Source organism: Syngnathoides biaculeatus, chromosome 11, assembly GCF_019802595.1.
Source record: "Syngnathoides biaculeatus isolate LvHL_M chromosome 11, ASM1980259v1, whole genome shotgun sequence".
In the NCBI taxonomy this organism is placed as follows: domain Eukaryota; kingdom Metazoa; phylum Chordata; class Actinopteri; order Syngnathiformes; family Syngnathidae; genus Syngnathoides; species Syngnathoides biaculeatus.
In genome coordinates, this window is record NC_084650.1 from 7,717,902 (window position 1) to 7,730,387 (window position 12,486).

The 12,486-nt window shown below is 40.9% G+C and overlaps 1 protein-coding gene across 2 annotated transcripts in view; it reads left to right on the forward strand.

Annotated features, from left to right (window-relative positions):
• immt (inner membrane protein, mitochondrial (mitofilin)) overlaps positions 1–12,486 on the forward strand; it is a 36,752-nt gene that overhangs the window by 7,948 nt on the left and 16,318 nt on the right. For both annotated transcript variants that reach the window (XM_061836073.1, XM_061836072.1), the window contains exons 5-10: positions 334–426; positions 566–730; positions 830–963; positions 7,087–7,190; positions 7,791–7,926; positions 8,510–8,639. In XM_061836073.1, coding sequence (XP_061692057.1) covers positions 334–426; positions 566–730; positions 830–963; positions 7,087–7,190; positions 7,791–7,926; positions 8,510–8,639 — 762 coding nt within the window. The remainder of the gene's footprint in view (positions 1–333; positions 427–565; positions 731–829; positions 964–7,086; positions 7,191–7,790; positions 7,927–8,509; positions 8,640–12,486) is intronic.

The following is a 12,486-nucleotide window of genomic DNA, read 5'->3' on the forward strand; positions in this document are numbered from 1 at the left end:
AACAGATAAACGTAGCGCCCTCAAGCATCTGGAAATTGCACCCAAGGATGAGGCAGACTTTTGGACCTCCATGATTCTTTCTCTGATTTTTCTGGACAATTTCTCTTGATTTTCCCATGATTTCAAACAAGGAAGAAGAGTGTTTGATGTGTGGCCTTAAATTCATCCCTAGGTGTCCTGTCAAATTACTAAGGTTGGTACCAGCCTGATATACTTGCCCCTCCCTTGTTCTTATGGTGCGTTTTGACACTGTGGATCCCTTGCACTCAGAAATAATCTGTGGAACAAATTTTATACATGGAATCAAACATTATGTGGTTTGTGTACATTCAGAAGCGTCAGCTGAAGCGACTCATATAATCTCAGCCATCAGTGAAGTACCATCAGTCCCTGCTCCATGCGACACGGAGGTGAAACCCGTGAAAGGTAGCACCATCAAGCTTTATTTTTCCTCCATTCATATTACATTTTGTCTGAAAACAGTCGAGAAAACCATGCTATTAAGTTTACTATGTTCCATGAATATATTGTACTCTGTAGCCAACATAAGTGTCTGTCTGTTTAGATGAGTGCAAAGAGTGTCATGACCATAAAGTAAGTCCAGAGACACCTGCAATGACCAATGAATTAGAGTCTTTAACGGCAGTAGAACCACTCAAAGAGCGTCCAGTAGAAGAGGTGACAGCTCGACTTGTTCAGCAAGACCTAGACGAAAAGGAAATGTTGACATGTAAGCTAGCAGAAGAATTTCAACAAAATATTCTTCAATAAGAGCTCTCTTATGCTATTTGTGTGATACACTATGTGTCGTATATGTTCTCTTTTTCAGCTGTCTCAGTAAATCTTGATGACTCATTGGTGTGCTCAGCAAAAGCCACACTTCAGGCCATTGGAGCTCAGGAAGTAGCCTTGCAGGCGATCTTGCAGCACACACAAAAACTGAAGGAAGCTATGGAAGTAGAGGTACATTGCATGTTGTGTAAATTACCCTCCTCCTGGTGCAGGTGTTGCTTTTGTGTGTAGGTTAGGGTTCAATGTATAGGATGAGCTTTATTGGTGTCGCAAAAAATGTAGGTACAGTGAAGAAAATAAGTATTTGAACACCATGCTATATTGAAAGTTCCCCCACTTGGAAATCATGGAGGGGTCTGAAATTTTCATCGTAGGTTTGTCCACTGTGAGAGAGCTAATCTAAAAAGAAAAATCCAGAAATTACAATGTATGGCTTTTTTTTAATGATTTATTTGTGTGATACAGCTTCAAATAAGTATTTGGACACCTGAGGAAAAACAGTGTTAATATTTGGTACAGTAATCTTTGTTTTGAATTATAGAGGTCAAACGTTTCCTGAAGTTGTTCACCAGGTTTGCACACACAGCAGGAGGGATTTTGGCCCACTCCTCCACACAGATCTTCTCTAGATCAGACAGGTTTCTGGGCTGTCGCTGAGAAACACGGAGTTTCAGCTCCAAAGATTTTCTATTAGGTTTAGGTCTGGAGACTGTCTAGGCCATGCCAGAACATTGATATGCTTCTGACGGAGCCACTCCTTGGTTTTCCTGGCTGTGTGCTTCGGGTTATTGACATGTTTAAAGACCCAGGCACTACCCATCTCCAATGCTCTGACTGACGGAAAGAGGTCGTTCCCAAAAATCTCACAATACATCCTTTCCTTGATACAGTGCAGTCGTCCTGTCCTATGTGCAGAAAAACACCACCAAAGCATCATGCTACCACCCCCATGCTTCACAGTAGGGACGAAGTTCTTCAGTCACTGTGATTTGATGAATGTACTCTCGCATCATCGCACTCACAAATCTGCACAGTCGAGCAAGAAAAATCACGTGGGTGAAATTTGTTACGAGTAGAAATACATAGATATTGACAGACGTTGCTTATTTTATGTAGTCTTGACCAATGCAATTGCGCACTTGTCGCACATTCTCAGCGCACATGAAAACCGATCCACCACAGTGAACCACAGCCTGACTTTTTTTTTTTTTTTTTCAACATGGAAGCACACGGTCTCCGGCTAGTTTACTTTACCCCGCCCCCCTCTGGCTCTTAAAGGCGTACACTCATAATTCAGGGTTCGCACGCGGCCCTTAAAAGTCCCTAAATTTCCGAGGGCCCCTAAAAGTCCTTAAAATCAGCGAAAACCGGTCAAGGCCTTAAATTAAAAAAAATCAAAGGGAGGACCTCTACCGCAAAAAAATTCTCCCTTTAAAAAAAAAAAAAAATAAAAAAATAAAAAAAAGCGAACCGTCTGGCGTCCAAAACAGCCGGAAATTGTCAACGGAAGTCACTCTGTGTTCACAACAAGTTGCCATCTTGTCCTCGATATTCCATTGTTCGTTTCCGATGTAGCATAGTTCTTTGATCGATCCAGCTTGTAACATGGGGAAGTGCATTTTTCAAGATGCTTGGGTCGAAAGTAAGGAGTTTGGGACCTGGGTTCGTCGAGATCCAAAAGATATGCACATGTTCTTCTGTCATCTGTGCAAACAGAGTTACCGTCTTGGAAAGATGGCCGTCAAAGCACTGGAGTTGCACTGGAAAAACAGGAGACACTCTGATTTGGCGAAGACTGTCTCATCTTCCGTTAGTATGAATCTGTTTCTGTCAAAATATCAACATAGTGAAGCATCAACTACTGGCAGTGCATGCGCACCTACAGTTGTCCAGTCATCGACGACTTCAACCAGCCAGAAGTCAGGCTTTATGAACGTAGTTCAATACACGAAAACGGACTCATTAAAGGCAGAGATCGTGTGGACTTTAAAAGTGATTTGCAGCCATTACAGTTGCAAATCTTTTGAAAATAATTCAAAAGTGTTTGCAGTCATGTTTCCAGACAGTGACGTTGCTAAAAACTACCACTGCGGGGAAAGGAAGACTTCATTCCTGGTTACATTTGGCATTGTTGCCCACTTTTGATCTCTACTGAGGCAGAAAGTGTCTGATGTGCCTATCACAAAGGAGCCGTTGGTCGCTGCGTCTTCTACCAGAAGTATTTACATCCAGCATCTAGAGGAGGAAAAGAAGGATGCATCAAAACAGGCAGAGAAGAGGAAGGCAGCTAAGGCAGAGATAGACAGCCTCAAAGCCAAAAAAGCCAGAATAGAGACTAACATATCTACGCTTATTGAGAAGGCTGACAGGCTGTGTGAGGAGGCAGAAGAGGAATCTGAGGTTTATCACCGAGGCCAATGCACTCAGAGGCAAAGGAAAGGACAAGAGAGCCACTTTGGCACCTCTGTAGCAAATAGAGGAGGCACTGGGTAGGCTCAAGAAGCTAGAGTAGGGGTGCTGAGACAGACATCTGTAGAAGACATTTGTATACAGTTGCAATTGTAGTTAGAATCTGTTTTTCTGTGGACCGTTATGTGAAGTAATTATATGAAGACATTGACAATGGTCATATTAATGAGAACTACCACAAGGGACGACAGGTGACCACTCTCTCAGTTACTGAGGTACTGGAATCTTTGATGAACCAAGAACGGTTGATGGCACCATTGGGTGAGTCTTTTTTCCTTACTCTTGATTTCCCACGAAGGCCCTAAATTTTTTTCGTGTAGGTCCCTAAAAAGCCCTTAAATTTTTTTGGTCAGATTGAGTATGAACCCTGTAATTACAAACGCCACCAAATAGCAACACAGTCTGGGCAACGTAGAGCAAAGAGAGTTAGACATGCTGCTTGTGTATACGCTTGATAATAATGGCAAAAGTAAAAAAAAAAAAAAAAAGTGCTGTTGCTTGAATGAATGTCAGGGTATGTGAATAATAGAAGAAAAAGTGGTGAAACTGGATAAGATTTTCTTTTTTTTTTTTGAGTAAAAAAAGGTCTGGTCTGACGCCAAAGTAAGAAGTACAGGATGAGATGGTGTATAATGTTAAAATTCCACCTTGGCACAGCCTGATGGAGGATGAAAGCACAGACAATACAGTGCATAAATAGCTAATTCATTATTTTAAATATAGGAGGCAACAGAACATTAATCTTAAAACAGTTTTGGAGCATCATTCAGCTTTAAACAAGCATTGCTAAAGATATTCTGCAAGCATCCATCCATCCATCCATTTTCTTTGCCACTTATCCTCACGAGGGTGGCGGGGGGAGTGCTGGTGCCCATCCCAGCTGTCAACGGGCAGGAGGCAGGGTACAGCCTGAACTGCTTGTCAGCTATTCGCGGGGCGCATGGAGACAAACAGCCGCACTCACAATCACACCTCTGGGCAATTTAGAGTCTCCAATTAATGGTACATGTTATTGGGATGTGGGAGGAAACAGGAGTGCCCGGAGAAAACCCACGTAGGCACGCGGAGAACATGCAAACTCTACACAGGCGGGCCCGGGATCGAACCTGTGTCCTCAGAACTGTGAGGCCAATGCTTTACCAGCTGATCCAACGTTCCGCCATTCTGTAAGGATTAATTTAGTTTTACACCAAGAAAAACACACAGGGATATCATTGTGGGTTAAAAAAAAAATGAAACACAGTTTGCAAGCGAACTTTCAAATTTATATTTATTAGTTGGCTTGGCAATGTTAGCAATGTATTTTTTTGTTTATTGACATTTTCATTATAAGATTGCAAAAACCCAAAAAATTTCTTAAAAATATTCTGATGGGAATGTAAATGCTGTAATCTTGCTTTTTGGAAGAGCCATGGAACATCAATGGATGACACTGATTTGACCACAGTGCATACGTCTGCTGATGCTCACAGTGGTCAAAAGGGGCGCTCACAGGCTTAGTGTGTTTGCTCAGACGCGTTAAAAAATTAGAGGAAAATCGGTCTTGGCATGAATTTACAGGTTTATTTCATAAATGTTGGTAACAAAAGAAGCCTGATCCTAAACAATCAGTATTCACCCGGAAACAGGAAATGCAAGTTAAATGTAATGAGCATGTTCCGAAGTGATGCCAAAAGCACATGTTCCGAGCTGCTTCATGTGTACTCCGAGGGTATTTACATCGAAAGTCATCAACCTCATGAGCCATGTCAAAGGAAATTCAATTACACTCAAAACATTTCTGGGTAGAACAAAGGTAATGTTTCAGTATCTAAATATAATAAGTCCGAGATTGTGATTTACTTTGACTTGATCTAAGTTCTAACATTAGACTCATCTCTCCATATATCTAAATGTGAACAGTCATTTTCTCCCATGCTTCCGAGTTATCTTGAAGTTGAAAACTTTTCCCCTCTACATGCTTTAGGACGATATAGATCTACTGCAAGCTTTCATCAATGACAAAAGATAGCACCGTAAATCACGCTAATTATAACAATACATCATGATGAAATAAAATGATTTGATTATATGATTATTAAGTTTTGAAATTGAATGTCTATTGACCTCTTGAAAAATGTCTCTGTCTGTGGAGTGTCAATAAATTATGATTATGGTATTAGGTAACAACTACATACAACTCAGTAAGTTATTTTAAGGTCTTGAGATTCCATCCCTAATCACACCCACAACTTTATATCTGTGGGCATGACTGGTGGACAACACCCGTACATTTTTCAAATGTTAGTGACTGGTGTTCTTGGGATGGAACTCCTCATTCGTCTTCCTTCAAACACGGTTAGTGGAATTATGACCAAGCAGCTCCACTTTGGTCTCATCTGACCACAAAACTTTTTCCCAGGACTCCTTTGTATCATCCAAATGGTCATTGGCAAATTTAAGACGGGCCTTGACATGTGCTGGTTTAAGCAGGGGAACCTTCAGTGCCATGCAGGATTTCAAACCATGACGCCTGAGTGTATTACCAACATTCACCTTGGAAGCGGTAGTCCCAGCTCTTTTGAGGTCATTGACCAAGTCCTGTCGTGTAGTCCTGGGCTGATTCCTCACCTTTCTAAGGATCATTGAGACCCCACGAGGTGATGTCTTGCATCGGGCTCCACTCCAATTGAGCTTGACCGTCATGTTTAGCTTCTTCCATTTCCTAATGATTGCTCCAACAGTGGACCTTTTTTTAACCAACCTTTTTGGCAATTTCTCCGTAGCCCTTTCCAGCCATGTGGAGTTGTACAATTTATTTTTCTGGTGTCTTTAGACAGCTCCTTGGTCTTGGCCATGTTGCAAGTTTGAGTCTTACTGATTGTATGAGGTGGCAGGTGTCTTTATGCAGCTAACGACTTCACACAGGTGCATCTGATTCAGGATAATCCATGGAGTGGGGGTGGACTTTTAAAGGCGGACTAACAGGTCTTTGAGGGTCAGAATTCTAGTTGATAGACAGGTGTTGAAATACTTATTTGCAGTAGTATCACACAAATCGTTAAAAAAATCATACATTTTGTGATTTCTGGATTTTTCTTTAGATTATCTCTCTCACAGTGTACATGTACCTAGGATGAAAATTTCAGACCCCTCCATGATTTCTAAGTGGGAGAATTTGCAATATAGCAGGGTGTTCAAATACTTGTTTTCTTCACTGGATTTAATTTTAAGTGGGGATGTCCTGATCCAGCTTTTTCATTTCTGATCCAATCGCATGAACGATGGAAATATGTTTTTGAGAAGTTAATGAATGAAGAAAATGGGAGAGAACATAGAGTAGAAGAGGCAAGCGTGAATGACCGGGAAGTGGCATTGATTAGTAAGGGAGAAGTTAGAAAGGCACTGAGCAGAATGGGGAAAAATGAAAAGAAAGTTGGTCCCAATGACAAACCAGTGGACGTATGGAAGCAATTTGGTGAGGTGGCTGTGGAGTTTTTGACCATATTCAACAGAATAATAGCGGGAGAGAAGATGCCAGAAGAAGAGAGGAAAGGGTATGCTTGTCCCCAAAGGTGATGTTCAGTCAATCCATTCATTTTCCATTCAGTTTATCCTCACTAGAGTCGGAATTGCCAACATCGTAAAAAACAAATCTGTTAGTTGAATATGACCACCCACCCTAATTGCAATTATCTTTACAAGGACTTGAAACAATACCGGAATATGTGTTTGTGATTCAGGAATGCAGGTTTACTTTTTACGGGTGTGTGACTGGGTTGCTGTCCCCATATAAGAAAATTTGAAGCGCTGAAACATCACAGTCACAGGTTTTCTCCAATCCAGGTTCCATCTCAGGAGAAGTCAGCCCAGTGGAAGGATTTAGAAGCTTGTCTTGCAAATAAAGTTGCTGCTGTAAACGAGGCGGGCACAGCAGTAATGAAAGCCAAGTAAGGCATATTGTTTGAACATGTATCAAACTCCCTGAATTTGTAAAACCACAGCAACAGTTGACTTTCTTCCAAAACCTTTTTTTTTTTTTTTTTTTTGGCTTTTGTCAATTTTACTTTTAAATTTTAACGTCCCCTCTAGTTCGTTAAATCATGAAATACCAACCTATCCATTTGGTAGCATTCGACCATTATTTTACAATGTAAAAGTAGATGTTTGCATCGGTTTTTATTTTGAGTCAACACAAAGAAAAATCCATCTGCTTTAATTGAAGACTACGGACACCTGTGAATATTTACTGAGAGGATAAAACGCTGAAAATATGGACCGTTTTAAGATAAGAGCTTTTTTTTTAAAGTTATCAAACTGATCAATGATCAACACAGTTGATTGTTGCACCTGTACTTAGCCTGATTACCAGGATTATTATTGTTCACTTTTGTATTGGAATGTATCATAAACTTGATTAAATGTGTTGTGGGATACTTTGGGTTTATTAGCAACTATTTATCTCTGTACAATTTTTTTCATTTAAATTCAAAAAATTATGATTTATGTTCATGTAATGTACCAGTATTAGCATCCCTCTCTCACCACAGTGAGGCCTTGGACAACCTCAAGTCTGTCATTGACATATCGAAGGGGGTGAATGTTCCTGCTGTCCGACCACTTGTGTTGGCAGCAGAGGAGAATCTCCATAAAATGGTCGTGGACTTGGATAAAGTCGTTAACAAGGTAAGAATGTTGTAGATAAAAAGAAAAAATCAAAACAATCACATTGAAGTACAGTAGTTGTTAGAACTATACATTCAAGTACAATTCCAAAATGCACACTTTGTTGGAATTACAATTATGACCCCACCTTTTTTCAATAATTCTAGTGCATTGAAAATGTGAGGCTGGGCAAAACCTTGAGAGACAGACAATCATTAACCTGTTTGAATCTTAAATCATTCAGCTCGAAATCACATTTTCAGTCTGCGGTAAGAGGGCGACAGATTCAAACAAGTGTTCCAAATACTTATCGAATTTACAATTTGAATTTAAAGATATTGAACCATATTTACTATTTTAGTTCAGTGGACCACTTGAAGTGTTTTTCAGAATATAAATAAAATAGAACTGAAGTTATCTCAACTAAAATGTCAGTCACCCCAATACTGAATGTCGAGGTTCCTGCATGTTCTCCCATTCCTCTATGGAAAAGACACATTTTATTATTGCACTGTATTTATCCTACCCATCCACAGCCCATTTTCACTTCTGCTGTTAGTGCCAAAATCCAGCAAAGCTACATGTATCTTTGTGTAATGTGTAGGTGCAGTCTGCAGAATCAGAATCCAAGATTGTCTCCCAGTACAGTGAACTAGTTAATGAAGCAAAAATACAGTTCCAAAGGGAGGTGAGCAGCCTGACTCCAGAGATTCAGGCCAACTGGAAAGGACTCGGTAAGACCACCCAATTAGATAAAGTAGTCATTATTATTTTGTTTCATGTTTTCCTGAATAAAATTGGCAGAAAATGTGATCTGATGTTCATCTAAGTGAAAGTTATCAAATACTCTAAGCCAAAGAAGCATTTCGTCAGCCATCAATTGTGAAAGTTCTCCCAATTAAAAAGATTAGGCCTGTAATTTTCATCAATTATACCTCACCTATGAGAGACAAAATGAGGGGGAAAAATCCAGAGGATCCGTTTTAATTAGCATATTATGGTGAAAAATAAGTATCTGGTCACCTACAAAACAAGCAATAATCCTAGCTCTCATAGACTTTAACTTCTTTAAGTGGATCCTTTGTCTGACACTCATTGCCTATAGAGTATTAATGGCACCAGTTTGAACTAAAAGACACCTGTCTTCGACCTCAAACAGTCACAGTCCAAACTCCACTATGGCCGAGACCCAAGGGCCGTCAAAGGACAACAGAAACAAAATTGTAGCCCTTCACCAGGCTGGCAAGACTTGTCTAAAGTTTGCTAGAGTACTTGTATGATCCAAAATAGGATTGGGAGAATTTCATATGGTCAGATAAAACCAAAATAGAACTTTTTTGAAGAAACTGAACTTATCGCGTTTGGAGAAGAAATAATGCTGAGTTGCATCCAAAGGAATGGGGCAAAGTATGGTCAGATTTTGAGTGAAAACCCAACATTAGCACCAGAGAATTGAAAATGAAACAAGGCTGGGTCTTTCTGCATGACGTTGATCCCAAACACATCACAGGGCAACAAGGGTCCTCCAGTGGCTCTCAACCCCATGGAAAATCTTTGGACGGAGTTAAAAATCTGTATTTTCCAGTGACCGCACCAAAACATTGAGCTCTAACAGAATAGGAATGCACAAACCCGACAGCTGTGTGTAGGGATTTTGAATGTTGGGACTGACAGGAAAAGCTCAGGAGTTAGTTGACATGATGATTAGGAGAAATGTTGAGACCAAGTGGAAAGGGAGTAAGGAGAGACGTTTAGGTGCACGGTTTAAATTATTTTATCATGGAGGAGATGGGAAGAGAAAAGGAGTAGGGGTTATTTCAAAAGAAGAGCTGGCTAAGAATGTTTTGGAGGTGAAAAGAGTATCAGATAGAGTGAGGCTGAAATTTAAAATTGAGGGTATTGTGTATAATGTGATTAGTGGCTATGCCTCACAGGTAGGATGTGACCTCAGGTTGAAAGAGAAATTCTGGAAGGAACTAGACGAAGTAGTCCTGAGCATTCCAGAGAGAGAGAGTTGTAATTGGTGCAGATTTCAATGGACATGTTGGCAAAAGAAACAGGGGCAATGAAGAAGTGATGGGTAAGTACGGCATTCAGCAAAGGAACTTTGAGGGGCAGATGATGGTGGACTTGGCAAAAAGAATGGAATGGGCAGTGGTGAACACTTAGAAGAAACGTGAACATAGAGTGACCTACAAGAGCGGAAGTAGAAGCACGAAGGTGGATTATATTTTGTGCAGATGGTGTAATCTGAAAGAGGTTACCAACTGTAACTGACCATCCATCCATCCATCCATCCATTTTCTTGGCCACTTATCCTCACAAGGGCCGCAGAAATACTGAATCCTATCCCAGCTATCAATGCGCAGGAGGCAGGGTACACCCTGAACTTGTTGCCAACCAATCGCGGGGCACGTGGAGACAGACAACAGTCACACTCACGATCACACCTAGGGGCAGTTTAGTGTCCAAATAATGTTGACCAATTAATTGTATTATTTACATTAAATTAGATTGGAAGCAGCTAAATCGTTGCAAAAGAAAGACTACACCATGGGCTGGTGACCAGGGAAACTCACTGCACATAAGACATACACAGGTGGCCATTCACACAGTCACATCCAGTGGATGGAATGAGAGTGGGAAGTTGAGTTGAAAACCACAGCACTTAAGGGCTACCAATTTGCTACACACTTTTGAAATTAATTTGCTAAGACTACCGTTAATTATATTCTATTACTAATATGAAAAAATATGTGAAGCCAGTGACCTGAGTGAAGATAAGGGGTTCAAAAGATGTATGGCTGGATAAGGGAAGCCATTAACCATGATTTCTCAAAGTAAAGATTTACTGTAATAACACAGGAGGAAAAAAGATTTTCAGGACTTCATTTCTATAAATCTCTGCAATTGAGCACGATGGGGGGGACAAGGAATTTCCACTGCTGTGGGGCGAAGACAAAGAAGAGGAGTAAAGCAGTTTTGTCGGTGGAAGAAGAGGTGGAGTGCACAGAGCCCACAAGTGGATAAACTGTGGATAAACTGCACTATGCACAAATGTTTTATGCTTACAGTGAAGGAAATTAGAATTTGAACACTGCTACATTGCAAGTTCTCCAAATCACGGAAGGTTCTGAAATTTTCATCGTAGGTGCATGTCCACTGTGAGAGATAATCTAAAAAGAAAAATCCAGAAATGACAATGTGAGGTTTATTTTTTTGACAATTTTTGTGATGCAGCTGCAAATAAGTATTTGAACACCTATCGGCTAGAATTCTGACCCTCATAGACATGTTAGTCCGCCTTTAAAAATCCACCTCCACTCCATGTAATATCCTGAATCAGATTCACCTGTGTGAGGTTGTTAGCTGCATAAAGACAACTGTCCACCCCATACAATCAGTCAGACTCAAACTTGTAACATGGCCATGTCCAAAGAGCTGTCCAAAGACACCAGAGACAAAATTGTACAACTCCACACGGCTGGAAAGGACTACGGAGATGTGGCCAAGCATCTTGGTGAAAAAAGCTCCACTGTTGGAGCAGTCATTAGAAAATGGAAGAAACTAACCATGACGGTCAATATCAATCAGAGTCAAGCCCCATGCGAGAAAGCACCTCGTAGGGTCTCAATGATCCTTAGAAAGGTGCGGAATCAGCCCAGGACTACACGACAGAACTTGGTCAATCACCTGAAAAGAGCTGGGACCACCGTTTCCAAGGTGACTGTTGGTAATACACTAAGACGTCATGGTTTGAATTCATGCATGGCACGGAAGTTTCCCCTGCTAAAACCAGCACATGTCGAGGCCTGTCTTTAGTTTGCCAATGACCATTTGGATGATACAGAGGAGTCATGGGAGAATGTTTTGTGGCCAGATGAGACCAAAATGGAACTTTTTGGTCATAATTCCACTAACTGTGTTTGGAGGAAGACGAATGATGAGTTCCAGCTCAAGAACACCTTCCCTACAGTGAACCATGGAGGTGGTAGCATCATGCTTTGGGTGGGTTTTTCTGCACATGGGACAGGACCACTGCACTGTCTTAAGGAGAGGATGACCGCGGCCATGCATTGTGAAATTTTGGGGAACAACCTCTTTCCCTCAATCAGAGCATTGAAGATAGGTAGTGGCTGGATCTTTCAACATGACAATGACCCACAGCACAGAGCCAGGAAAACCAAGGAGTGGCTCCGTAAAAAGCCTATCAAGGTTCGGCCGTGGCCTAGCCGGTCTCCATATCTAAACCTAATGGAAAATCTTTGGAGGGAGATGAAACATCTCTGTTTCTCAGCGACAGCCCAGAAACCTGTCTGATCTAGAGAAGATCTGTGTGGAGGAGTGGGCCAAAATCCCTCCTGGAGTGTGTGCAAACCTGGTGAACAACTATAGGAAACGTTCTACCTCTGTAATTGCAAACAAAGGGTACTGTACCAAATATTAACATTGGTTTTCTCAGGTGTTTAAATACTTATTTCCAGCTGTATCACACAAATAAATCGTTAAAAAAATCATACATTGTGATTTTGGGATTTTTCTTTTTAGATCATCTCTCTCACAGTGGACATGCACCTACGA